The sequence below is a fragment of the Topomyia yanbarensis genome, chromosome 3, assembly GCF_030247195.1.
Source record: "Topomyia yanbarensis strain Yona2022 chromosome 3, ASM3024719v1, whole genome shotgun sequence".
In the NCBI taxonomy this organism is placed as follows: Eukaryota; Metazoa; Arthropoda; class Insecta; order Diptera; family Culicidae; genus Topomyia; species Topomyia yanbarensis.
This window is the reverse complement of record NC_080672.1, coordinates 398098048-398126047: the sequence shown is the minus strand read 5'-3', so window position 1 is coordinate 398126047 and position 28000 is coordinate 398098048. Positions and strand designations below refer to the sequence as shown.

General features: G+C 39.2%; 1 protein-coding gene across 5 annotated transcripts in view; it reads right to left on the bottom strand.

Annotated features, from left to right (window-relative positions):
* Positions 1-15227: 15227 nt before the first annotated feature.
* The window catches only part of LOC131693875 (14-3-3 protein zeta), a 39101-nt gene continuing 26328 nt past the window's right edge, over positions 15228-28000 (bottom strand). For 4 of the 5 annotated variants that reach the window (XM_058982122.1, XM_058982124.1, XM_058982125.1 and 1 more), the window contains exons 2-7: positions 27432-27654; positions 27202-27315; positions 26996-27122; positions 19438-19561; positions 19095-19258; positions 15228-17788 (exon numbers count right to left, since the gene is read on the bottom strand). In XM_058982122.1, coding sequence (XP_058838105.1) covers positions 17633-17788; positions 19095-19258; positions 19438-19561; positions 26996-27122; positions 27202-27315; positions 27432-27493 — 747 coding nt within the window. In that variant the 5' untranslated portion in view covers positions 27494-27654 and the 3' untranslated portion in view covers positions 15228-17632. Of the gene's footprint in view, positions 17789-18562; positions 18727-19094; positions 19259-19437; positions 19562-26995; positions 27123-27201; positions 27316-27431; positions 27655-28000 lie in introns of all 5 variants that reach the window. The other variant, XM_058982123.1, reaches the window with a different exon arrangement.

Sequence of the window (28000 nt, the reverse complement as noted above, 5' to 3'; positions counted from 1 at the left end):
TACGTTTATGAGCGCGCAGAGAAAAAGCAGTTTGTAAACAAACTGCACATGATGATTTCGACGTCAAATTTTGGGAGCTGCATGGGCATTTAATATGGGTTATTAGATTATAATACCAACATGCAATGATTAACATTATGCACAGCCACTTCAATAGGTGTGCGCAAGGATGACGAAATATTAACTAAAATATGAGTCGGCTGATGACATCATTGGAAGAAACCGCTGCGAGACCGGTGAATCAGCATGCGGAGAGAGCATAATGTTATGATTTTTGTGAGCGCAAGAGAGACTAGAGGATGAGCAACCAGAAGGGCGAGCATAAATCTCCCAAAGCTAAATTTAACGCGTGCAGTTTATCACGTGTTTTGTGGTAGCGGCGCAATGGTTTCTGCTGGGTACATCCTTGCGCATGGGGATTGTATGGCGCGCAATGAACAATTTGTAATTCGGCGGATACCAACTGGCATTGCATTGTCTGATCACGTACGATTCTTCCCAATTTTCTTTTGTGTGCCCATTCTAAATTGGACTTTCACTGTTGTAGATAGAGTAAGTGATCGGACCGGTTTAAGGCAACATCAATCATTATCTTTGGGCAGAAAAAACCTAAAGGCCAAAGCAGTTATACTGTCAGAACCAATATGGTCATTAAGTTACGTGTCGATTTTGATCATTTCCGATGCAGCTGAAGCTATGTAAAATATGTAGATATGTAATCAAACTATTTTTTTACGTTTGTACGTCAACTGATAAATGAGTTATTTTGTGAAATTGAATAGGCTTTATTTTCCATTCAAACATCTTGATTCATATCCCCTTGGTGTTAAAAAATATTAAGTCCAATATAAATACATAAATATATACAATAAATACATCATAGCTAACGCGACTAACTTTGAGAATAGGGCCTTTGGTCTATGCAGCGCTCAGAAAAAATCGCTAGGTGCAGCGTATTCATTCAGGTGTTTTCGGTATAAATTCATTTTCAGTAGCAAGCTCATTTTTTCTATGCTGGTTCTGAGAGGGATTAACGAGCAAAAAAGCGTCAGACATAGATTATGCTCGAACATGTAAAAGATGCCACCTTTGTCGGCAAAATTCAAAGTGGGTTTCGAAAAGTATGATCAACTAAGGACCGGATTAGTTATGGAATCAGCGTCCCGACTTTGTCTCATCAGAATCTGACACTAACTTGGTGACAGGACTAAACTAGCGCTGGATTGACGTTAGCTCAAAAAAAAAAAACGGAGACACGACTTGTGTACCTGAGCAAACCCCAAGGGGCAAGCACTAGCAGGTTTGAGTGCATTGTATTGAAAATACCGACGTATTTTGGATGTAATTAAAAAAATTAATGAACATATTTAGAAATACTTCTATTGTACTTACTCTAATTAATGGCGATGTCAAAGTACTTAAAGAATTTAAAGTAAATATTGGTGGTGATTAACCCTCCGGCACTCGCGCGGATGGCTCCCTGAATGAGCAGTCCCTGGTGCTGAAAGAAGATTTTGCTGGAGTTTCTGAAGGCGTTTCTTTTCTGTAATTAAATTACAATAAATTTGGCACGTACTTTTTACTATTAGCGATACTCAATGTACTTTACGGTACTCAATGGTACTTAAAGTAACTAATTATGTACGTCAAGTGTGATGTCTCACAAGAAAAGGAGCTCATTTTAAGCCGATGAGAACAAGTGAAATCGAAACGTTTCGTTTGGCTTAGCAAGCCAATGCACTGCACATAGCGTCAATCCGGCGCTAGCTTAGTCCTGTCACTAAGTTAGTGTCGGATTCTGGTGAGACGAACCGAAACGCAAATTCCATTCTATAATTTGATTATAAATTTTGTGTCCTTTCCGCGCAAATGTGGTTTTATACATTCAAATTTCCTTCTTAGTGTAGAAAAAATGGTTTTCATCTAGGGACAGATCACTCTAAGAATATATAACAAATTTGCATCAAATTAGAATAAAATGTATTCCATTTCCATTTTTGCATCAGAAAAGTCTGTTCAACAAACGTCCTATGTTGATCCAACTTGTTCGACGTGTTATTGAATAGGGTTAGTTTTTTGTAGGATTTTGACGTCTTACACGCAACGCAAAGTACATTATGGATTTATATTTTGATGGAAAGAAATTCATTCAATCTCGCTGATTTTGAAAAACTCATCACAAGTGGTCTGTCACTAGATTTTCACCATTTTTTCCTTAGGGAGAAATATAGCATAGTACGGACTGTGATAAATCGTGGATAAATCTGAGCGATATAACTTGCGAACTCCTCACCTGTTTGTGGATTTCAAGACCGCGTACGATTCAGTGAAACGAAACGAACTGTGGCAGATATTAAACATGATTTTCTGACAATTTAAGCTGATTCGTATGCTGTTAGAGAGATCTAAAACAAGCGTCCAACTCGATTGTGACGATATATGGAGTGAAGCAGGGCGGTGCAGTTGCTAATCCATTGTTATCCATCGTTAAACGTTTTGATTGTCGTCTGCTTCTCTGTTGCATGGACAAATATGAAAGCTGTGGTGATATAACGTTGATACCATATCTCTACACACTAACCCAGCCCAAACTTGTTCAGTAATTTTTTTTGATGACTTGCTCAGTAAAGTGATATTTTTAAGGAGCTGTCAGCAAATTGTTTAAAAATTTGTTTCATTTGTTAGCGATTTTCAGTAATTTTTCGAATAATTTACTGAAACCCGCAATATTTTTCACTGAATTTATCAGCTCTTCTGTTTTTTTCGGTACATAAACATTATCCAGTAAAATACTGACTGGTTGTTCGGCAAAATTGTACCAACGTTACCGAACTTCGTCAAAAACTTACAAAACGGGTACAGCAAATCATCTGTCAAGTCGCCATTTTCAGAGGAAACTGCTGACTGACCAGTGTTTTTTGACGTTTGGATAGAACGGATTGCGGAGAGTTCGGTACCAAATTGTTTTACTGAATTGATTACCGAACGGTTTGCTGTCTATCTATTCAACTGGAACAGATTGGGGTGGAAGAGCTAGCTTCCGAACAGTATGCAGCTTCGGTATATCGTAGATTCTACTTCCACTATCAACCCCCTGAAATCCTAACGGCTAACTGAACTGATTCGGTTTTCATTGCACTGCTGGATTAAACTGTGTAAGCCTAGCAGACGAACCGTCTTCCAGAAAGGCATATGTTCTTACTTATTATTTATCTAATAATTATTTTTTATTAAGACTTTAACCTGAAAGGTCATTCGCCTTTTTGAAAATAATATGCATTTCAATTTGCAATTCAAAATAGATAAAAAGAAACTAATAATCGAATATTATTTTTGTCGTCTATCCTGGGCGCATTGCTTTCCGCTTCTTGTGTGAACTTTGTTTCTTGGTGGTGAGGTTTACCCACTGCCGCTTGCTGTTCATTTCGTTTTGTGTTCTTTCTCGCTCTTGTTTGCGTCCATGTCCTCATCGCTAGAGCTTTGATTTTCGCTGTTGGATGATTGGCGCTTCTTGTGTTCATGAGTGACTCTAGGATAACCGTCTTCTTTTTTGTTTATTTCTTCCTTAGGTACGTTGGGGATGCCGTGGAATATTGTGTGTTGAATCTAGTTCAACTGGATATTTCTGAGATTATGATCACGCCTGGAAACGAAATAAAAACACGGTTGTAGAGAGAAAGGCACTGCGTTGAACAGATAGCTTTAGTTAGCAAATATATTAGCACTAGATTTAGTTAACTAGTATTAAGCACTAGATTCTAGCACTAGTAGTTCATTATTTTTAAGCGATAGATTTAGTTCGTTATGGAATTTGCGTTTCGACTTCGTCTCATTAGTATCCGAAATCGAAATATTTGGTTTGGCTTAGCAGGCCAATGCAAGATGCACTATGCTATATTGCTATGATTTATAATTTAGTTCACTGATTTTACTTTTAGTGTCATATAGCCGTAGAGTTAAATATTTTTTCCTTATGTAGAGATCGTGTTTACTCACTCGAGGTGGTAACGGGGTACTAGAGTTTACATACCTGAGTCATGCCAAGACGATCACTCCCATGCCAAGATGGAGAGAAGGTGGGAACATTTTACACTTTTGAGTGTATTAATATTATACTTGCAAATTTAAGCATGGCGGCCGGGGCCCTCGAAGTAAACATCAACATCCAAACGAGCATCCTGATTCTTTGGCGCACGATGAAAAGTGAGAAAAGGCCGAGCTTCACTTCGGATCTATCGATTAGAACACTTATGGACACTTTTTACCTCGAAAAAACCCGATTAAATTAACTATTGCCAAACCGAAATGAAACTTATGGCAACAAAAAGGCCCGCTACGTCAACTGTTTGTGCTTTTCTTCTTCATATCCTCTTGTTTTTTAGGCTTCATCAAAGAAAAATGACAACCGCACTCACACACAGAAAAAAAAATGTGCACACCTGTATCCGTCTTGACTCCATGCTGTCCGTTCGCAGGGTTGCCATCCCAGCCAACATTTTGATTCACTTTAGTAAGTTGCAATTTGATTAACTATACTCTTAAACGATATAAATTGATTGTATAAAATGCACAGATCCCTTCTATGTGAACAAAAGTGGAGGCCATATACGTACAACAAATCGGTATAGTAGAACTATGTGATTTACGACGAATTTTGATCTCATCAGAAGCATTATACAATCATCTAGCTTTTCATTTTGAGTTTATATATGATCAACTTTACAATCACACATGAAGGTTTATACAGCTTAATGTCCTCAATGATTTATAAAATGAGTTGCATTCATATAGAATGTGATAACAAAGAGTATTATGCAAATAAAAAATCAGGATGAAATTTCCATAATTCTCTATTAGACACTTACGCCCAACCACACTGATAGATGTTTTTCATGGGTGAGGTTGAAATTAATTATTAAAATTACCTGCTACCATTTACTTCCAGTTTCGAACCTGAGAACTTCGTATTCCCAGCATAGCCGCTATGTACTCATCTATCTATACAGTGTCAAGCAACGATTATTTTTAATCATTTTTATCTCTTTGTGATTACGATCTAGAAATACCATAATCCAATCTAAATATGGTACTCCAATGATACCTTCTATACCTGTCAAATCACAACCGATATTCTTTACACAAGCCATTTTTTAACATTCCGGAAGTCTCCCTAGTGCTCTGAAAATCTAGCGAAATCGTCTTAGCGCACTAGCGGCTGCTCGCTCAATGGACCATTTACGCGACTTCCGGAGAGTTAATAAGTAATGCGTACATTTTTATTGCTCAAATATTGAACGAATTTAGCAGAGAATTTGTGAAGAGCTATAAAGAGGTGACCATTTTTTGAACGATTTTGCAGTTTAATCAAATTGCAAATTGATTCTTATTCAATGTTTCAAAATTGTCATTAATATTCCGGATTAACAATTTTGTTTTCAGTTGTAGTGGACTAATAAATAACTTCAAGTCAACATTGTATTTCGATCATAGATTTGCATTTTATGTGAACTTTCTACAACAAAGCATAATTTTTGCTTGCACTATTTGTAATTTTGATTTAGTCTGTCATTATATGTAATTTATTGTAAACTTTCATATACGATTGCTGGTTTGCTGGGATCCTTACTGTCGGCGCCAAGGTTAGTGATGCAGAAAGTGGGCGAGCTAGCCAAATAGAGTACGCAACAATTGTGTATCCGACATTTATTTTTTTTTTGTCGGCTATCTGTGGTGTATCAGTAGATGTCGAGGGCTGTTTTGTGGTATTGGTTTTAGTAGATAGATTTTTTTAATTGTTTTGGCACATGGCATACCGTAGTACGCCTTCTAGACCTAGTTATAGAACTGCTACGTGGGCGTCTTCCCAGGGTATGTTCATAGGGTTCTTTGTAGTTAACACCTTCAGATGATTTGCCCTCGAAAGTCAAGTGATAAGGTATAGGCTGGCTCAGCCACAATCGCATCACCCGGACACCGTTGAGAAAAAGCTTCTTCAAGTGTCGTTTGTGACGGATTCCACTTCTTCATATTTCAACATGAATGTTTTGCTATAATACGTGCTAGTACGCGGTGCCAAATCGTGTAGGCGAATTTTCGTCATATTCGACGACGTGTTACATGTTATTAGTTGAACGTTGTTAGAACTACTTGTCTCGTATGATGTAGTTGTATGTGTGGCAGTTCTGTAAGCACAAGTTCCATTTTCAACTCAATTGTGCCATCTTGCGCACTGCAGGTCTAAGACGCGAAAAGTCATTCGCGATTGTGTTTTCTAGTAGTGGGCAAAATTTATTTTATGGTTCACTCATTTCACTCGCTGTTGGGGGCAACGGAACTTTATTCTATAGCGAAGCCGCCATCAGGCATCAGGCACCACAGCATTTAAAACTCTGAAATGCAGTTGACGAAGAAGACATCGATGAGGACCCGGGTGACGATTCTGACTGCAAATGAGTGGCAAACCGACACCGATGCTGACGTTTTCACTAAACCGATAATATTTTTTTTGCACACTCAAACAAGAATACTTCACAGTTTTTCATTTCTTCACTATAAAAAAGTCATAACTTGCAGTACCAAGAATTGTTTTTCAAGTTTACGATACAGTTTTTCAACATATATACATTTTAGAACGACTAACATTTAAGTAAAATGAAGATTTTTCGAACACCGATAAATGACGCGAGAAAAAATTTCCGCTCTCAAGCATTGCTTACTTCGATCCATCGGCCATAGCGTACGATAGGGATATATCTAAATATTATCATCGCTGTAGAATTCGAATGAACGATGCAGTTTTATAGTCGTTGCTCCTTGAATCGGAGTGCTGATCACAGTGGATTTTTTTGGTATTTTGCACCGTCATCGGTATGATTTGAGGGGGTGGGCGTAGCTTAGTTGGTAAATCGATTGCCTTGTACGCAGCGCACCTGGGTTCGAGTCCCGACCCCGACATAGGGTTAGAAATTCTTCATAAGAGATTTTTCTAACCCGAAGAGGCGAATGATCTTAAGGTTAAAACATCTATAATCGAAATAAAAAAAATACCGATGATCGCAGAGCAGTGAAAGAGGCATTTATATCTTTTAAAAGGGAGAGTGACTATAAACTCAGACGAGACAAAGTATTGATTTTTTCCTCGATAAACCTTAAAATTGGAAACTTGAAAATTACATCAGCACGAAGCTGAGCTACCTATTATCAATGTTTGCTTAAATTGTACACGTTTAGCAATATTCAAGGCCTACTAAGTGTTTCATAATTCAAGGTTACCCATAATGATATGGTACACATATAATACAATTAAAGTTTTAATGTTATATGCCTAAAATAACCATGTGTCCGTCTTACCCACAGTTCCCCTACATTGCAGTTGGTAGACAATGAGGCTGTCCGAACGATGATGGTTTCTAACTGGAAATTGACAATATATATGGCTGAGATAGATATGAACATCTAGGTACTCCAATGACATGTGATAACGATGTTAGCTCAGATATGAAAAGGCGTGTTGCGGCTACTTTCTACGTTTCGTAATTATATGAAGCCCTGTAGCTCACGGACACGCACAAAACTTGTTGTATACAAACCGTTGATACTCCCTGTTGCTCTGTACGGCCATTAGGCGTCGTGGTTCAGGGAGCAAGACTATCGAATGCTCAGGGTGTTTGAAAGAGTTTTGCGCTCAATATTCAATGTAAAATGGAGAATAACGCATACGCTTGAACCACGAGCTGTACCAAGTATACTAACAGGGTGACATCGGAAGGCTGATAAAGCACAGGAAACTACAGTGGGCTGGGCATACCGCGCAAATGCCGGTAGTACGACCAGCTAAAGTTATGTTGGGCAAGCAACCTAGATGAGGTCATCGTTTTCGGAAAAAAAAAACTCATACTTGTTGATCATGCGCAATCGAGCAAGGTAGTCTTAGAATAGGCGGATTGTTTGGCCAGTATGATAAGGCCATTGCAAATCTTTTTTAAAAATTATGTTACCCCCCCCCCCTTCAAAATCGCTGAAAAAAATCATGGGGCAAATAATTTTTTTTAAAATAACCAAAATTCAAAAAATTTTCACGTTTTATAGAGCAACAATAGCTTCCATAGAGTTTTGCTTTTCGTAACTGAAAACTATTATGGTAGTTTTAGAAATTACCATCCCATGATAATTTTTATTTTGAACATTCTCGGGTAAATGTGAATTTTAAATGAGATCATCGATCCAGTCCAACATCAAGTGAAACGTTTGCTGGTCGCGGAAGGAAGGACCCATCTGTGTATTATCAAACGAAAATCTCATGGAAAGGCTAGTACAGACCGACTTCTGAATCGATTCCATTCTAAACGTAACAGTCGATAGAGACATAATCGATCGTTGCATTCGAAAATAATTTCGATAGGAAAACAATCTGAATTCAAATCAGACTCCTGGCGATTTATATGTGGTTCAATATTCAATATACATGAGCTTTACCGAAAAGTTTTTGACAATTAAAGATTTCATATGGGATCGTAGTGTTCATACCGTATTTCCGCAGCCATATGTGCGATTCTTATGAACTTGATCAGATCAAAATCTGCTACCAAACCTTCCATTTAAGGCTAAGCTTGTGAAAATCGATTAAGTCGTTTTCCAAGAAGCCGAAGAGACATTAATTCTGAAATATTCCAAGAACCAGAAACATGCGAAATTTTCGAGATAGACGCTGGAATCAAAAGAACTTTGTCTGGCCATCAGCGATCAAGAATGCTCTAGCAAAGCTAAATATAGATCTTACAAATATGGTATCATCGGCACTTACCGCAGGGGGAACCGGGAATCCATTATCGATGTCAATTTTTGTAGCCTTGGAGTAACCGGAAAGATGGACTGAAAAGTGTGCGAGGATGTATCTACAGCGACCACCAAGCGATCTGGTACAGCATTGATAACAGGACTATGAACTACACATGAATATGATTATGTGGGAGATATATAAACGAGTGAAGATGGAAAACAGCGATTTTTCACAGGAACGTGTCCGTCGAAGAACTTGAATTTGAGGGTATCCTCTTCAACCTAAATGCGAACGAGTTCACGGCACTACTAACAAGGGCGTGTAATGTGACCATACCAAGGGATGGGAAACCGAGAAACGGTCGCCGGGTGCAATACGACGATTATCGATGTACGTATAAGTTGCCTCCGAGCTTGGAGAAGAAGTCGGAGATCACTTCGGTTTCTCATCTCGCTCAGTTCAGAAGCTAGAAATCGCTCCGCTGCAATAGCAGGGCAAATAATCAAATTTACCCGCGCGACGCTTGGTCTATTTGCAAAGGCAAAAATTGATTCCTTCTGCCTAGTGTGTGAAACGTGAACAAACAATGAGTGACAATGCAAAGCAAAAGTATATCACGATACGGGCAAACTGTGTTGCTGTTGACTACACGAAATATCCGGTAATACCATCAATTCATTAAGGGGAGCAAATGTTGAAGGTGAACTTGAAGTTCAGCGTAGCTTGCGGTACTTTATGCGGTGCAATTCCACCATTTACGTCATGCAGTACTGAATATGTTAAAAAACATTAGTCAAGCAGAATCATTCGCTTCCCAGAACAACATGAAACACGTCATCGAATGTAATGACATTTTATACAGTATCCCAACGTATACACGCAGAAAAATGTATTGTAGATATAACAATATTCTGGTTTAAACTCAACAATAGTTATTATTGTCTCAGGGCTAATATTATTTAATACTTGATTCAATCCGTTATATTGTTATTTCTACAATAAATTCTGGTTTTGACGTTTCAAAATTTCAATCACATCGTCGGTTGAATCAACAATATTAATGTTGAAACAAATTCCAGTTTTATTGATCTAATGTTGTGAATGCAATTGGTTTAGCAATATAATTTTGTTGAAACAACAACGAATAGAGTAAATATTTACTCTTGATGTTTGATAATAAATAAAATATTTTTATTGGTTTACTTTTAACTTTGCTGTAAATTTATAAATGTAGCAGAATCGTTTGCCAGCTATTTATTTCCAATATTTTGAGGTTGTTCTGAAAGTTCAAAGGTTATGTTACTTACAATGTTAATAATTATTTCAACATTGACACTTACCACAGAATTCAGCTTGCTGTGACTGGACAACGAAATTTGCCGAAACCGGAATTCCAAATTATGCACACAATGGGATTTTTTTAATTAATAAATTGTATTTTTTATTAATAAATACGGTACATAGGAAACACGCACAAACATTTTCAATACACGCTGATTTACTACTATGCAAAACCAAAATTAAATAAAATTTGGTTGGAATAAAAATAATATTGTTAGTTCAACAATAAAATATTGTATGTTTGACAATCAAAGAGTTTCGAATCAAAAATAGGTCGTCGATGAAAATCAAAAATGAATTTTGTTGGTTTAATCATGTGAAATTTCGCTGCGTGTATAGATGTTGACAGTATTGAAATAAAGATACATGACCTGGCACCACGTACTAGTTTCTTCGCTATCAAACAAATCCTGTCAAAATACGGAGTGGTGAATAGTGTTAAGGAAGATACTTGGAGGAACTTCTTCCCAAGACTCCGCAACGGCGTTCGTGTGGTGAGAATGCGTCCGACAAAACCTATTCCCTCTTACTTGACTTTCACATGCAAATCACCTCATGGTGTTGAATATTCTCAACGAATACTACACACCAAAAAAATCTGAATTTTATCGTTGACGTAATTGCAAACATGACACAATTCAACAAACCGTAATTTACGACATGATAGAACATTACCGTGTTCCATTTAATTTTACACGAAAAATATACTTTACATGCGCAATGACATAAAATTACACTTCCTACCATTCAGAACAAACGCTGTATGTGGAGTAAAATTACATGATTTACGAAATTAAACGTCATGTAAAATTAAAATCAAACGTAAAACTAAGTCATTTTTGATGCTCGTATATGTCATGGTCAGGAGACGTAAATTTACACTATTTTTTCTAGGTGCGTAGTCACGCACCCAGGACAGATTCCTACCTGTCAATATTGTGATCATCCGCTACACCACGGGAAACCTTGCGCAGAGAATGCTAAAGAAATTCCACCTGATACGACCAAAGCCGGTATACAATCATCGTATGTTAAACCACAACCAGTTGGTAAACCAACGACTGCAGACCGGGCATTCACAAACACCAGCTCAACAACGATCGGCCCCAGTACCACTAAACCAACTGCCATTACCAACATCGAAGTAACAACGATTACAGTAAATGTTTCCAAACCAACACCACCAATAAGGAATCTAATACCGATGAAGAAGGATTTACAATAGCGACCCGTAAGCACAAACAACAAATAAGAACATCCGACGATGAGCAAGATGAATGCAGTACCGATGATGACATGGACGTAAACGAAAACGCGAGAGAAGACGGACCAAATGACCCCCAAGGTGCGCTCCACGGCTCAGTTGTGCTAACGCATTGAGCCGTGTTAAATATATTTAAAATTAAAACAGAAGTCAGAAAGCTCAAGGGAAGCGAGCTCCAAGAACCGCTCTCAACAAAAGCAGTCAAGCTGTACAAGAAAGCCTTGTCACAAAGCCAACGCGAATTTCCTTAGGAGAGACCTGCAAAGTTGGCATAACAAAGATAAAAGGCTCAGCTGCACCACCTGAAAGGTGTCCGGAAAAGATGGAGGTCACCATCGAAAGGTTTTCCCCACAACATGAATCTATTTTCGCCGTACAGTGAGGAGGATGATCACAAAGATGAAGATCGATTTACCAACAAACAGCTTATCGAGATGGCGAAAGCCATAAAAGTGAAGTGATATGCCCGGATATGTTCAAAACGATCCGATAATTGGAAGCGACAAACGCTGATGTTGCTTCCGATGCCGGGACAACATGTAGATCTTTCAGCGTAGTCAATATATCACTTGGTAATGTTAGAGAGAAGGAGTAATCCTGAACAAGCTAACGAAGTACGCGGACCGTGAGAACGGCATCTCATGTAATTCGGCTTCCTTATAGGCAGGTCTACAGTGAAATCCATCCAAACGGTTGTGGGAGCTTTGGAGACAGCAGAGATAAGGATATCGTTTTTGCGTGGTGGTTCCCTTAAACGTGAAGAATGCTTCAATAGTACTAGCTGGGAAGCAATCGCCCATTCGCTGAACAGCATGAGTAACTCTGCAGGATATTATAGAGCTACTTTCAGTACCGAACACTGATCTACGAGACAGACAAGGGAGAATCACAACTACAACTGACGTTCCTCGACTCGACGCTGTGGAACGCAGTGTACGATGGAGTATTGAAGCTGAACCTTTCCAGAGATATAACGATTTTCGGCTTCACGGATGATGTGGTGTTCCAAGTAATCGAACAATCGCTAGAAGAGGAGACACTCGACACGGAGACGATTGCCCATCATAAAACAGAGTTGGTGATGACTAGCAGCCGAAAGACAGCGCGGTCGGAAAATATATCATCGATTTGAACTTTTAAAGTTACGATGATTATGTTAAGGGGAAGGCTGTGATAGCAACCACAGCTTTGCTTGAGGCGAACCAGCGGTGGGTCGTCGAGTTTTCAACGAACCGGAAGCAACGAACCAGAAGCTACGCTCCATCCGGTATCGCCGAACCGTCCTCGCCAAGTACTGGTTGGCCCTTTGAGTAGGATTTATGGACTATGCGAGAAGATTGCGACAAAACTGGGAGCTAAATGATTCACGCAACAGGCATCGGTATCGGGAGAACTTCCGACGAGGAATTGAGATGGCTCGCGAAAACAGGAACTAAATGGTTCACAGAAACGGGAGCCAAATGGCTAACGGAAGTTCACCACTGCGATTAGCCGGATATGTGTTCGGAGCTAAACCGCTCTAATGTATCATTTTGTCTTAAGACTGAATCAGCCTCCCCAGGATATAACACTTCGATGCAGTCTCGTGGAACAAAAGGAAGGAAGAGAAGTAAGGACTATTAGAAGCGGTTACGCACAAAAGTGAATCCCACCTAGAGCCAATGCACTTTTGAAGCTATTTAAACATACTATAAAACATACAGACATTTTCAGATATCGACGAACTGAATCTAGTGGTATATGACACTCGACACTCCGGGTATAGCTTAAAAAGTCGAGTTTCAGAGTGATTGCATAGTCCTCCTTATATGAAAAAGGCAAAAAAATGAACTGATGATTGTTATACATTTCATAAATCCGTACGACTATCAAATGAATTTATCTGATGTGGCTACCTACTGCGCAACGAGATGGAGAAAAATGCAATGATTTCGAAGATGTACACGGAACCGAGCCGAATTACTATCATGTACCAAACAAACAAATCTACAAGTCTTCAAGCACAAGCGATAAACCAAAGCTGATGTTTCCACTAGAGTTCGAAAAAGTATAGTATGCACAGAATGTACGTTCGCTAGGTATACGAAATACGCAATAGAAAAAAATATCAGAGAAAACCATATCTGAGATGAATAATTCCATTGACGCACACTTTACCTTTGGATTCATTCCAGAATGTTTTCCAAAAGTCCATAAGTGAAATGTTGCAATCCTGTTTCTGTACATTGTTATCAAGCAGGTTCACCTTTGACCGATTTTCATGCCTTGTGTGTACAGTCGGTCCATGTGCCGCCACAACGGAACGAAAACTATTCAAGCAACCAAAAGTTAATACGTTAAAGTACTCTTAAATGTTTACATTAAGTTCTTAGAGAACTTTCAAGCTTTTATTGGGAATTTAAAAATTGCACTGTTGGGAAAATTATTTAAAACGAAAACTTTAGCATCCCTTTCCTATGTCAACTTTTGATTGATTCAGTAATGTTTGCTTGAATTTTTCTAGTAAAACAAATAGCTCAACCCCGCTATACGAAGTCACCCTGCGGAAACGTCCACGAGAACAATCGATAGAAAATGCAAAAAGAAAAAAAATGTGTTTATTAAGGCTCAAGTTACCTCAAGGCTTGGTAGTGTGCGTAAGAAAAATTGTGCTCAGCTTTGCCACCAGATTATCCATTTAAACCTTTTCAAAACTCTAAAAGAAGAATATCAGTCGATTTATTAGATCATCACGATTCAATTCATGCAAAATACCTGCCGGAAAAACCATCGGCTTAGCTGAATGGTGCTTTTGAAAATGTGGCTGTGGTTTTTTCATTGCGCTGTTGTGTTGCGTACCCCAGCACGGTGTGGTAGTGTAACAAAAAATCACAGCCACTTTTTCAAAAGCACCATTTAGCGAAACCGATAGTTTTTCCAGCAGCTATTTAGTATGATTTGAATCGTTGTGATCTGATAAATCGGCTGATATTCTTCTTTTAGCGTTTTGAAAAGGTTTAAATGTATAATCCGGTGGCAAAGCTGAACACAATTTTTCCTACCCATTCGTTCCCCCAGCGTTCAAAACTAACACATGCTCAAAGAAGGTAACTTAAACCTTAAAATAAATATTTATTTTTTGTTTGCCCCACCCCCCCCCCCCCTTCAGAAAAAAATTTGCACTTGGACATAATTTTTAAAAAAGATTTGTAATGGCCTAATGGCACATTTGCAGAATATGGAATAAAGAAAGTCCTTAAGAGTGTTTAAAAAAGACCAAAAGATGCACTATAGGTGACATCATCGAACCACTTTGCTTTCAAAATGATCAAGGACGCCATATGACTGTGAATGGCGAGCGTTACAGAAGACTTCTCAAGCATTCACGGTATAAAGAATACTTATGGTTTCAAAAACACGGCACTACTCGTCATACAATACCCGCAACATTATCGATTGCTCAAGCAACACATTGGTGATGACGACATCATTTCGTGCAATGGACGATTTTTCTTTTTTGCTGGATTCAGTCGAGTAGAACATTAGCTTTTAGGAAACCACTTCAATATTTTGCAACTTTTCTAAAGTATGATTCATTGGGTACCTTGAAGCAAACACTGGGCACCCAGTGACTAGAGAGAAAGTTTCTAGTCTCTAAGTGATGTGATTGTGAGAATAGGGCCCATTATCAGTGCCTTTTTCCCAACCAATAGCATCCTTTCTCAAATTTGCAACATCGACAGGCACGTTTGTTCAAAAATGCTGAATTTAAGAAATTAAAGAAAAATCGTAGCCATTCATCTGAAAACTAGTTACCTACTTACCTTTTGACCCGACACATGGGCTTAACAAGAAACACAGTGGTCGGTTTTTTGTCTCTTTATTGAAGGTTTTATTCTCAGCTTAGAGATGTTTAATCGTTTTAAATACAATACCTCTTTTGCTTAATATGGTACAACCAATGAATGGAAACAGCGATATTACCGAAAAACGAAGATGAGTAATTTTTGATTCTCTTTCTCATTTATTCTGTTTGTTATTCTCATTACATTTACTGCTGGTTTTTTTTTCTTCAAATGTTTTTCAATTAAGCTTGGAAGCTTTGGAGCTGTTGATGGATCTAGCCGTCTTTTCGTTTCGATATATGAAACGTTTGCGTTTGATACAATCAATAAATTAAAATAACATAGTCCTGCCGAACGCTCTTGCAGCAGATAGCACTGATTGTAAATATAAGGTTGTCAGCGTTCTATTTAGTGTTTTCGTGAGAAGGGAAAAGGAAAAGAGAGGAAGTGCGTAGTGGGTGGTTTCGTGGCTTAAGGGTATTTCATTCACGACCGATTCGTGAGTTGTCCTTCTCTAAAGAAACCTAGTGACATAAAAATCGTAACTAAAAATAGTTTTAAGCTGCCCTTGAATTTGCTAAACACTGGTTCTAAAGATCAAGCAATTCAAAATCGAGGAACAATAAATTGTTTAAATAGCGACTCTACTACTAGTCGGTACAATTCGCATATCTAATCTCGTGTTTAGCACCAATCTGCAAGATTTGTCTTGAAAGTTTAACTCAACCCAACGATCGTGTGTCGTTCGTTTTTGTCGATTATTTGAAAAAATGAGGCTAAAACCCAAGATAAGATGAAAATGCCAATTAGGATAAGGTGTAAACGTTCACGGGTGTTGTGTGTCGAAGTATCCTGGTTGTCTTATTCTATACAAATACCACACCCAATATTACACTCAGATCGGGGAAAACATGCCTGTATTACACAAAGATCACGAGAAGAAACCTTTTTCTTTTCCAGCTATGACGCTGCGTGGATATACGTCACGCTAGGGTACAAACAACTCCCACGAGGAAACGGTGTGCGTTTTTTTTTTGGCATGTACGTGATGTCCTTTGTCATTCCCGATGACCAACGGAGAACGAAAAGCAGCCCTGTGAGAATGGGAACAAAGGAAAACTCAATTTTGAGATGACAAGCAAATTATTTTTCCAGTTATCGAACAGTTAATATTGTTCCGTTTTATTTAGCTGTTTTTTCACCATACTTTGCTGCTGTTATAATACATGAAAAATCGTGAGTGTGTTTTCTTGTGAACGCCATAAATTAAAATTTTTCCTTGTTACAATTCTTCACAGAATGTGTAGCTAGCATATGCAGCCAGGCTCCTCTTAAAAAGGTTGGATATTTTTTTAATTTTTCTGCCTTTTGATAAAAACTTTCCTTACATTATGCGCGTTTTGTTCTTCTTCTGCTGTTGTTGATGCATTTTTTTAGAGTAATAATTTCCATTTGATGTTGGTTTTTGTTTTTATTTCGTAGAACGATGTTTGTGTTCTTTTTCTTCTTGATTCGTCGCTTTGTTCTTCGTAGACGACGCTAGTTTTTCCTTTTCGATTGTTTCTTTATTGAATGCGTAGAAAGACGTTGCTGGTTACATTCTCTGTTATTACAGTTAACGAGTTTTATGTTGGTAAAAAGTGTTGGAAATTGTATACGCGGAACTCACTGACGACCTTCCAAAAAAAAACCGGACGTCGGTGCATGTTCCAGAGTGAATCACAAAAACTTCAATCGGGATGTTTACACATTTACAGAAGTGCTTTTTTCTTCTCCTTTGATTTTTTAGTATATTCTTCGTATAGGGGACACAGAGGCATGGAATAATACAATTCGGTTTATGTTGTGTTCTGAGTAAACATTGTAATAGCCGAAAATGTTAGTACAACGAAAAAAAAACAAGAACTGAGCCCGCATTGGAAATGCGTGGAAACAGTTTGTTCGAAAAAAAAGTCGCTGCTTTGTGTCTCGAGTGAGATTTACTAAAGAAAATAACTCTGATGTGAAATCGATTTCAGTTGATGACTACATAAAATACCATAAAGCGATGAACACTATTTTGCGGCCTGTATATGTCAGATAAACTAAACAAAAATCAACAATATGTCCTGTGAAGTGAAACTGTAGTAACGAAGCTTCAACTTTTCGGATGTTTCCCAAATGGAAACGATTCATCGGGAAGGGGAGATAAATAGAACATACATACAAACATGTATTTTTGTTTTCTCTTTCTCTCTGTCTCTTGTTGTGAGAGTTCTCTCCACAAAGAAAGTGTGTATAGCAATTTCTTAAAGAAATGATTTCTGCATTTGTTTTCTTCTCTCTCTTTGTCTTGTTTTTCTTTTTCTTTTTAATTAATTAGTCAAAAGGAATTTCTATTATATTTAAGTGTGTGTGTTTTTTGTTTCTTTAATTTTAGTTTGGTTAATTATCGCCACCTTCCTGTGGTTCATCGCCGTCTCCTTGGGTGTCCGAGGTCCACAGGGTGAGGTTATCCCTCAGCAATTGCATGATCAGGGTGGAGTCTTTGTAGGAATCCTCGTTCAGTGTGTCCAGTTCCGCAATCGCGTCATCGAACGCCTGCACCGATTTCAGGTCGTGGTTGAGTTTGGATATAGTCATTCCAGCATTGGAATAGACAAAAAGAAGAAAATGTATTATTAGCATCATCATTTGAAAAAAAAGTATCTTCGCTCGTTAATACCAAATAGAAAGCTAATAAAACTATTTAAATAGAAAGAAAAAAAACTCAAAAGAAAAATTATCAAAATAAATAAAATACACAACATTCGAAAGAGCATCACTTTGTATAAGTTGACTTTTCTAACTAGAACATCGGCAGCATTCCACTGGGGGTATCGTGTTATGTTAGTAGGTGGTACGGACATTGCGGTTCGTTGGAATTTTTGGATTACACAAAGAAATTTCAAAATCTGGAGGGGCTAACCAGGTTTCGGAAAGGTTAGTTAGTTGAAGTAAGCAGTTGATCTTCGATGCAGCATAACTAGTTGTACTGACATTAATGTGATATTCATTGATCGGAACGTACATTTGGTTCCATGATTGCATTGATCGTGCACTACATATTAGTTGTACAACAAGCTTTTCAACAAACACACGTTAATTATTATGGTAGGATATTACTACAGGCGTTTCGTATTTGTAGGTTGCCCAGAAGAATTAAATGACTGTTAGTTATGTTAAGGATAGACATAATACACAGTTATTTCAAGAACAGGCTGTTTCACAAGTATCTGATTGTGTTGAGACATTCGTGAGACCAAATATTTTGTCATAGAAGGCATGTACAAAAAAATGGACACAAACAAGAAGAATAGGTCGTAATAATATAACCTGCTTAGCCAAATGACAGGCCCGTGCCGGGGAATTAATAATTTCGTAATAAAACACGGAAAAATTGAGTGCGAGGCCTAACCGAATCGGATGCGTCGGTTGCATTTTCGACTTGGAAATATCGAACGCTTCCTGGTACGATTTCTGCGAATCCTCAACCACAGCTACAAACGTGAAAAGAGAGAGAGATAAAGAACATTGGGATAGATAGCTAGTAATGATATATAGAGGGTTCATAGTTCTTTTTTGGTTAGCACCGGTTGTTTTGTAACGTTCGATGTCGGATTAGGGTGTAAAATGGTACATCTTCTGAAGAAACGGCTCGCTTTTGGGTGAATAAACAAGATTGTGGATCACAGTAAGATGCTACCGGCGCCTTTAGTGTGTGTTTGCTCGGGTGTGTGTACTTTATTGATTTTTGACAACTTTCCATTTTCCGTTAATACACGGAAAAAGAAGCAAATAAAAACCAGCTTCCGGAAGGAAGAAGTAAAACGATAGACTAGAGTTAAAAACAAATAATTTTAGTGACCTGTTTCGCCAGCTGGCAGGCTTTGTCTGGAGAGTTTAGGATCTCGTAATAGAAGACTGAGAAATTGAGCGCGAGACCCAATCGGATGGGGTGTGTTGGCTGCATTTTGCCTTTACTAATTTCAAAGGCATCCTGGTAAGCGGCTTGGGAATCGTCTACTACGGCTATAAGGGGAAGAATCGCGCGATAAGAAATACAATAACAACAGTGGTGAGATTAGTGCTTGTTTGGTTCGATGACGTTTATCGACCGCTTTGAGCATACGATCGTCGGTTGGATCCATGAACCAAGGATCATACGCGAAACGAGTCTGGTGAAGTCGAACGTGAACCGTAATACTTACTGTTGCGGGTTTCTCCTGTGGCTACCTCGGCTAGGTATCTGTAGTAATCTCCCTTCATTTTGAGGTAAAAGACCTTACTTTCTGGATTACTCGCTTTAGGGATCAAGAATTTGTCCAGCAGGCCCTAGAATAACAAGAGAAATGGAGATGAAACAGTTTATAAAAAGCGAGAATTGCAGCACTGATTCGAGTCTTTGTAAGGGAAGAACCTGAAAATTTGCTATCTCTCAGGTGTAAGTCCTGCATTCCATTCCTGAACTTGCAGGGCATGCATGCATGATTTAATTCACTCCTAAGTAGGAGCATACATCTACCAAACAGTCATGAAGACATCGAACCAATGAACATGAGCCTTGCCAGTCGAAGGCCACAGGTTCAGCACCCACCCGAATCATCAACTATATATATTTTTTAGAAGGCTGGCAGGACTTATAGCTTAAGGGAACTCGATTCGTCCCGGAAGACAAAATTTGCAAAAGCGGACGAAGTGGCGACTGTCTACCAAGTAAACACCGGTCCTTGGGAGAACTAAATTTTGCGCCTTTTTGGCTCGAAGTGAGTAACGTCAAGTTATCTATTTTGTCTAATCCAATCTATCAAGCTCCTAACAACGCATGTTAAGTCGTCAGTGATGCAATTAAAATTTTGCATTGATTCCGCTTCTAATTTGTTGTTTGATCAATCGACTATTAAGTGAATAAGAGAGCATTTGTAACGCGTAATGTCCACGAATATTAATTTCCCTGTAACTATTCAGCCAGTTGTTATTCCTGTTTTAATGAGTATTAATGATTGTTTTGTTTGATAATGAAAAATAATTTAAAATTTTAATATGTTGTAACTAAGTCACAGAGAACAAACATCCAGGTTTGAACAAACAAATTTAAAATATAGTGAGTTGCTTTGAACATTCACATGTGTCGTGCGAATTTTTTTGTGTCTAGCTAGTGCTAATTTGGGTACCAGTTCAGATACATCGTCTAACTAGACACCTAGATGATGCTAGTTACGGACGAGATGAATTCCAAACACAAAAAATAAAACTTAATTTAAAATAATTGTTTTACCATATGAACAAGTCTAGAACACTACGGCCATCATATTGGCATATCCCAATATAATTATGGCGGTCACTTGGACATCTACTGAGTAAAACTTACGCACTAAAAGGAATACCGACAGGATCATCTCTGGTTGTAACATCACAATTACTTTTGGATGTGCCAAAAATGTTTTACTCAAGTTTTACGCTTGAGATGGACGGCTGTTCTCGTGTCTAAATTGGTGTTGCTTCTCACTTTTGCACGACCCAGTGGGGATTTTGCCTTAGTCCCACTGCTCTGTCATCGATGTGGTTGGGCCCCAATAAACAGTAAAATACAATACCAATTGGGAGAAATTTGGGATTATTTGTTTGTTTTGATACAGATCTCAACAAACATGATTAGGGCCACCTGTCAAAATTCACTTTGAGGGGAAATTCCCGACGAGCTGTTATTCGCTTAGCACAGCCGTTGGCAGCAAACAAAAGAGAAAAATTTTCTCTTTCGTTGACTGCTAATGCTCCGAGCTTGGATAATAACGGTTTCTCCAGAATTCCTCCTCAAAGTGAATTTTGACATTTGGCTTTTGAGCCCTAATCATGTTTGCCGAGAGATATATTATTCATTAACCTTTGGGTGTTCATATTGCCTCACTTTCCCCTACACGGTTTTCATAGAAAAGAAAACAAAGTTTTTTATATCAACTTATAGGCATCGATTGAAGCCCGAGTATTTAGCCATTTATTTTATTGTTAATTCTACACCAACAGACTACTTGGCCCCAGTTGCGTTTATTTAGACCAATTACATTTAAGAATAGAAAAAAAACCTAAGCTTCAATCGTAGTCAAGTAAAACTCTCTGAAATTCGGTAACAGCGCTGTGGCGACCGTAGTTGGTTCTGAGTCGCAGGAGAGAATTATTATGTAGAGCTCAATGGCGTGCTTTAAGGGGATCCTCTTATATAATTGTGGCAAAAAGTACCTGTTTAAAAAAATTTATTGAAGCAATAAAATGACTTAGATATGTGCGCTATTCTGCAAAATGTTTATTAAGGTTTCATCTATAAAATAAAATTTTTCGAGTGCAAGGTATCAAAAATGGCTTCCGAAATGGCGGCTTTCTCGGAACCAGATTTTTCGAATCTTCTCGTTCAAAAACGAGAATGCCCGCTCTCGTTTTTGAACCACACAACCAATCAACTTCGGGTTTTGCCCGCCTAAGAGAAGACAATATTCTCGGGCGCTGTAACCTACAAAATCGCAATATTTTAATCATTAACGATTTTTTACAGCCGGCCAACGTGAAAAAATCATGCGAAAAAACGATACTTTATTTTCAAGTGGCCGCCATTTAGTTTCTATATCGAATTGCGTGTGATCTATGATGCTCATCGGAGAACAGTTTGCAAATTTCTTTAGTGTCTGTACACTCCATACTGGATTAAAGGAAACGGGAACATGGAACAATATGGGGCGAACAATACGAGCGCTTACAAAGCAGTGATACAATGTACGTCCATTCTCGTTCGAAGAAGTGGCACTACTTCAACTGTCTAATATACAACTGGCACAGATTGTTCGATTTCCAGTCGTTTAAATCCATTACCTGCCGGACACCACGTCAAGTTGAAGTGACCCAGAATAACGATATCATCGTTTGGGGCCATGAGGCACATCGATCAGCCTGAAACCACGAATTCTAAAGAACAGCGAGCGATCGGTAAGTTTCAGTTAGTCATCGTTCATCACTCGGGCTTTTATACCATGGCGCATAGCAATAAGCACCCCACCACCGGGCGTCTTATTGCTGCTCTGGGCGTTGCAGTCACAGCGGTAGACATCAACGCTGTCATAGGCGAAATAGTCCGCTGATGAATTTAGGCCACCAACGTTCTGTTCAGGTTGTAAACATCGATCCCATTGGAGAACGAATCCAGTTCGGCTGTTGGAGAACGGATCAGATTTGCATCGACTCTAGTAGTAGCAGAGAGCGTTGCAATGGTTGTATCGATCCGGAGTTGAACAATGTTCACAGATCTCATTCGGAGTTGAACAATGTTCACAGATCTGGTGATTCGGACTCGTGGGCGTTAGCACGCACATTGGTCTCCACTGAATCGGTCAAGTGGGCAGTTGACAGCTTTGCTCCATACAAATGACCCGGAAAAGATGGAATACTTCCCGTGTTACTGCAGAAGGGATTTGATATTTTTAAACATGGCTTGAAAAAGATTTTGCTTTCCAGTCTTGCTACCGGGTATATCCCGGAAGTATGGCGAGAAATAACTGTTAGATTTATTCCCAAAGGGGAGCGCTCAAGCTATGAAGAAGCCAAGAGTTTTAGGCCTATCAGCTTAAGTTCTTTTCTTCTGAAAGCTTTGGAACGGATAATCGATCATCACATCAGGAACGTTAGTTTAGTTGAATATCCACTGCACAAAATGCAACATGCATATCAGTGTGGGAAATCCACGATCACTCTGCTTCACGATGTTGTTTACAACATTGAGAAAGCCTTCTCGCTCAAGCAATCTAGCTTGGGTGTATTCCTAGATATTGAGGGTGCTTTTGACAATGTGTCCTTCCAGTCTATTCTGGAAGCGACGCGCGGTCATGGGATACCTGCATGTATCTCAGGTTGGACAAACGCAATGCTTAGTAACCGCATACTTTGCTCGTCACTGCGACAGGCTGAGACACGGAAGTTGAGTATTTGCGGTTGTCCTCAGGGCGGCGTTCTGTCACCTTTGTTATGGAATTTAGTAGCTGACGGCTTGTGAAGAAACTCAATGAGCTTAGATTTCCAACCTACGGGTTTGCTGACGATTACAAAATACTAATTACTGGATTTTGTATCGGAACAATCTTTGACTTAATGCAACAGGCATTAAGAGCTGTCGAACAGTGGTGTCGACAAGTTAAACTATCAGTTAACCCAAGCAAAACTTCAATGGTTCTTTTCGCGAAGAAGCGAATAACAACCGGGGTTCGTCCCTTGCAGTTCTTTGATTCTGAGCTACTGTGTGCAGATCAAGTCAAATACGTTGGAGTCATATTGGATTCCAAACTGAATTGGTCTGCTTACATTGAGTTCAGAGTCAAGACGAACTTTTGGAAAGACCTGGGGTCTCAAACCTAAATACATCTATTGGATTTACACGACAATTGTACGTCCAATACTGTCATACTGATACCTTGTGTGGTGGCAGAGGGGAGAGGTGGTGACAGTCCAGTCAAAGCTAAACCATCTGCAAAGAATGGCGTTCATGGTGTTGACTGGTGCTTTCACCACGACTCCGACTGCTGCTCTTGAGGCACTTCTAAATATCAAACCATTACACATACACTTAAAACAAGAAGCACTATCATGTGCATACAGACTGCAGGTTACTGGGCTTTGGAACAGTAATCATGTTGATCTTGCTACCAGTCATACACGATTGTGGTCACAAATGGTTACATGGGGTGAAGATATTCTTGCTCCCAGCGATATTACACTTACTTGTAGTTTTCCTTACAGGACATTCCATGTGAAGATTCCCTCTCGAGAGGAGTGGTTGTCTGGCTTTATGGAAAGACAACAACAAACGCAAGTAGTCTGTTACAATGACGGTTCTCTGATGGAGGGACGTGCTGGTGCTGATGTCTACCGTCGTGAAATGAGATTGGAATAATCTCACTCACTAGGTCGATACTGTACTGTATTCCAAGCAGAAATCTTTGCGATTATGTGTGGGGTGCAATCGGCACTTCAACTGAGTTTGTCCGGCAGAGTTATAAACTTCTGCTCCGATAGTCAGGCTGCAATCAAGGCCTAGCTCAGACAAATCCCGATCCAAGCTAGTGATCGCGTGCCGAACCTAAATCGAAGAACTAAGAATCTAAATCTCTTACATTTTTCGAAGCCCCACTGCGGCATGCTGACCAGGGCTTTAACCGGCCACTGCAAACTCAATTATCACATTTCATGTGATCTTTGTGAATCCGACTACGGAACCTCATATCATCTGATATGCAACTGTCCAGCGGTAGCGCAATTGCGATTTCGAGTCTTCAGCCGTCCTTATATAGACGAAACCATGTTTGGTCGACTGAAACTCAGAGACATACTAAAGTTTCTTATCCAATGTGGTAAAGAGTTTTAGGTTTATTCGCAGGCAACTTGAACTACTTATGAGTTTAACTTATCTGTTGTTTATTTTTGTTTTGTGCTGTTAATTTTCCCACCCTTCCAATTCTACTTCCCCACACCACCTTGTCCTTTCCTTCCGCTCAGGAAATGATGAAAACACACGGCAAGGCACAAATCCCCGACTATGTACGGGGAACGTGCCATTTGAGCCAATATATTCTGATTCCTGAACCGCGTTGCGTCCCAGTACACGCTCGACATCGACACTTCTTCACAACGGGTGTGTAGTTTGCTACAGCGGCCATGCCAACCGTTTCGGAATCATCCATGGGTCGGGTTGTATCAGCTTCGAATTTCCTGAACAGTATACCTTGCGACGTTCTTGTAAACATCGATGCTGCTGGAGGACGGATCAGGTTCAGCTGTTACAGAACGGATTAGGTTGGCGTCGACTGTAGCATTAGCAGAGAGCGTAGCAATGTAGCCTTTTGGAGCGGTTTGGGAGGTTCTTTTATCACTCCCACGAGCAAAATCGGAACGATTGACGGTCACTGGCACGACGGGACGGGGGATTTAAGGTATCTCATACCAGCTACGTTGTGTGGCGATGGTAGCTTACGACGAGTTAAACGATGAGCTAGCAGCTTGAAACGCATCCGGCGTTGTGTGATTGCATTTTAAATCATGCGGGGAATGGCGGCTTGGAAGACCCCTTCTTCACCGCCCCACAAAGGACCGGGACGACTGCTGAACGCTGGCGGAGGTATCCAGGGCTTCCACAGTAGCAACCGCGATGCGTTCTAGTATGCACTCAATATAGACAACGGTGGAGGCATTGCCAAGGAATCATAAGTTTATACTGAAACTAAACAACTTAGCCTGTCTTCGAGAATGTGTTAGTAGTTTGTCAGCAGAGTGGTTCTACCTTTAGTGAAGTTTTAGAACGACTAACTTTAGAAAGTTTGGCTGAAGACGTGTAAGCTTTATCCGTCATACTTTTAAGCTTACGAGAATTTTAGAAAGATCAACATATAACATTAGCATTGTTGATTCAAAACCGCATTAGATAACTTGACAATTTTCTTGTACACTGAAAGAATCTACTACGAATTAAATCTGATCAAATCTAGAGTGACGATCAAAGTACACTATATCTTAATCCACTCTATACAATCCCGGTAATAAAAGAATGATTATGATGGTAGGAGACAAAACAAGCTGTCCGCTATCTTAGGTAGATCAATATTTGCCTTATTGTATTTTTACCATTCGCCACGCCGTTAAAAAATCAGTCCACACATGGTAGCAAAATTTATCACAATTTCATACGACTATGAAGCAACTGATTAATATTACAGTTCTACGAATATATAGATAAGCCCCAAGGATGACAAATATCTTACAGTCATAGAGTAAAAATTGATAATCTATTATTACTGCTTCTAAGCGCATATTTGTCCCATGTTCTATGGGATTCCCTATCCGACTGGGACAAACTTACGATTATAGGCAGATTAGCTCTATAATGTCTTGTAGGCTAGAAACTAATTAATTGCGGAGCATGTTAAAACATGACATCGTACTTCCACAAATGCTACTAGCAATTCTGTTACAAATACAACAAGTTCTTCTGTAAGTGATCAAAATAATACAGCGAAGACCTGATTTCGTTTGCCCCTATTTTGTCAATGTTTTGATTCAATTGTATCAGCATCACATGAAAATCCGTTTGATGGGCCCTAGTAGACGAACCAAATCAAATTCAAGTAAATCCTTTGTTGAGCATATTTTTCGTATCTTAAAAATGGAAAAATCAAAGTATCAATTTTTTTATTAATTTTTCCACTAGAGACCCTCTTAAGGGGATTTATACTAAATAATAAAGGGTTATAGGAACTAAATACCAGTATTCATACAGCATCGAAAATAGAAAGAAAGAAACAAAAGTGTCCCGATTTTGTCAGTCCCCATTTTGCCAGCCTGAAATAACCAAGGGACTGATAAAACGTGCCTTCATTGTCATACGAAACGCATGGTTACAATACGTTACCTCATTTGGCAAGTGCGTTTGCGAGCTGAAACAGAACTACTATTATTTCTTAAGTTTTTCACGTTGTTCTGTAAATAACTAACTATATGCCCGATTGTTTTGCCTGTTTTATGGGCTGATTTAATTTCTTTGTCCAGCTAATTAGATTTAAAGCACAGCTATTTATCAGGAGTGTAACCCACGGTGTTCAGTTTGTTTCCTAATGTAACTTCGCACTTCAATTGATTTTTCACGCCATTCCGGTAATGCTACTATAATCGCATGATTTCTTTCCCAATTTAAAGAAATGCCGAGTCATCTGTTTCCCCGCACTAAACAAAAAAATAACTTACCAATACTTCGTAGCAGATTTCCCTCAGTTCTTTTTCAACTCGTTCTCTGTACTCCCGGGCCAGTTGCTGTTTGCGGGCAGAGGATTCGGTTTTTTGCTCGATGGACGATATTACTCGCCATGACGATCTGTTTGGGGATGGGAAACGACGGGGTTCTGGTTAGAAATACCCAAACTCAAATGCCAACGCGCATTGATCTACTCTACCTTCGCGCACCGACGACATTCTTGTAAGCGACAGATAGCAGGTTTCGTTCTTCGTTTGATAGTTCTACTCCGGTTTCTGTCACTGATTTCATCGCTTGTGCCATATCGTCATATCTGCAGAGCGAAGACGGGAATGAATAGTTACGGCAAGTGCACAGAGAGATAGAGAAGGAGTATAATTGAAAGCGTCACGTTTTCTTTATTGTTGAAAACGGGTCCGTTCCACTTACCGTTCCGACTGTTCGGCCAGTTTGGCCTTCTGGACCAACTCCTCCTTGTCGACGGTAGACATTTTGCTACTTCTGGTGATTTAGCGCTGACGCTGCTGCTGGGTCGAGTATAGGAAATAAAAAACACACTATGATCGAAGATTCGCCCGAGAGTTCGAGACGGTCTAACTTCAAGGTTCTGCTGCAGCACTCAAACTATGATGCAAAAATCGATAGTTGACCCCTGTGGAGAAAAGAGAGTAAAAAGTAGTGTTAATGATTGCGTGCAGGGAATGGGGTGACTGAGGAATGGAGGACAAGACGAGAGGCACGTAAATAGATCGGTTTGAAAAGGCTTTTATAACAGTTCCCGGTGCGGGGGTAATTCAGTCAATTGTGTGCTATAATGCAGTTATTCACCCGGTGCCGATTGCCATATTTTCTTCTATTGGTACACACAGCAGCACTAAACGAGTCTATGAGGATCTCGTAATCACCATACAAATGGTTCTGTACTCGTTATCAATTCGTTTAGTAATAACAGTGTAACTTTACGCTATTGAAACAGTCTATCAAGAGCACGTGTCATT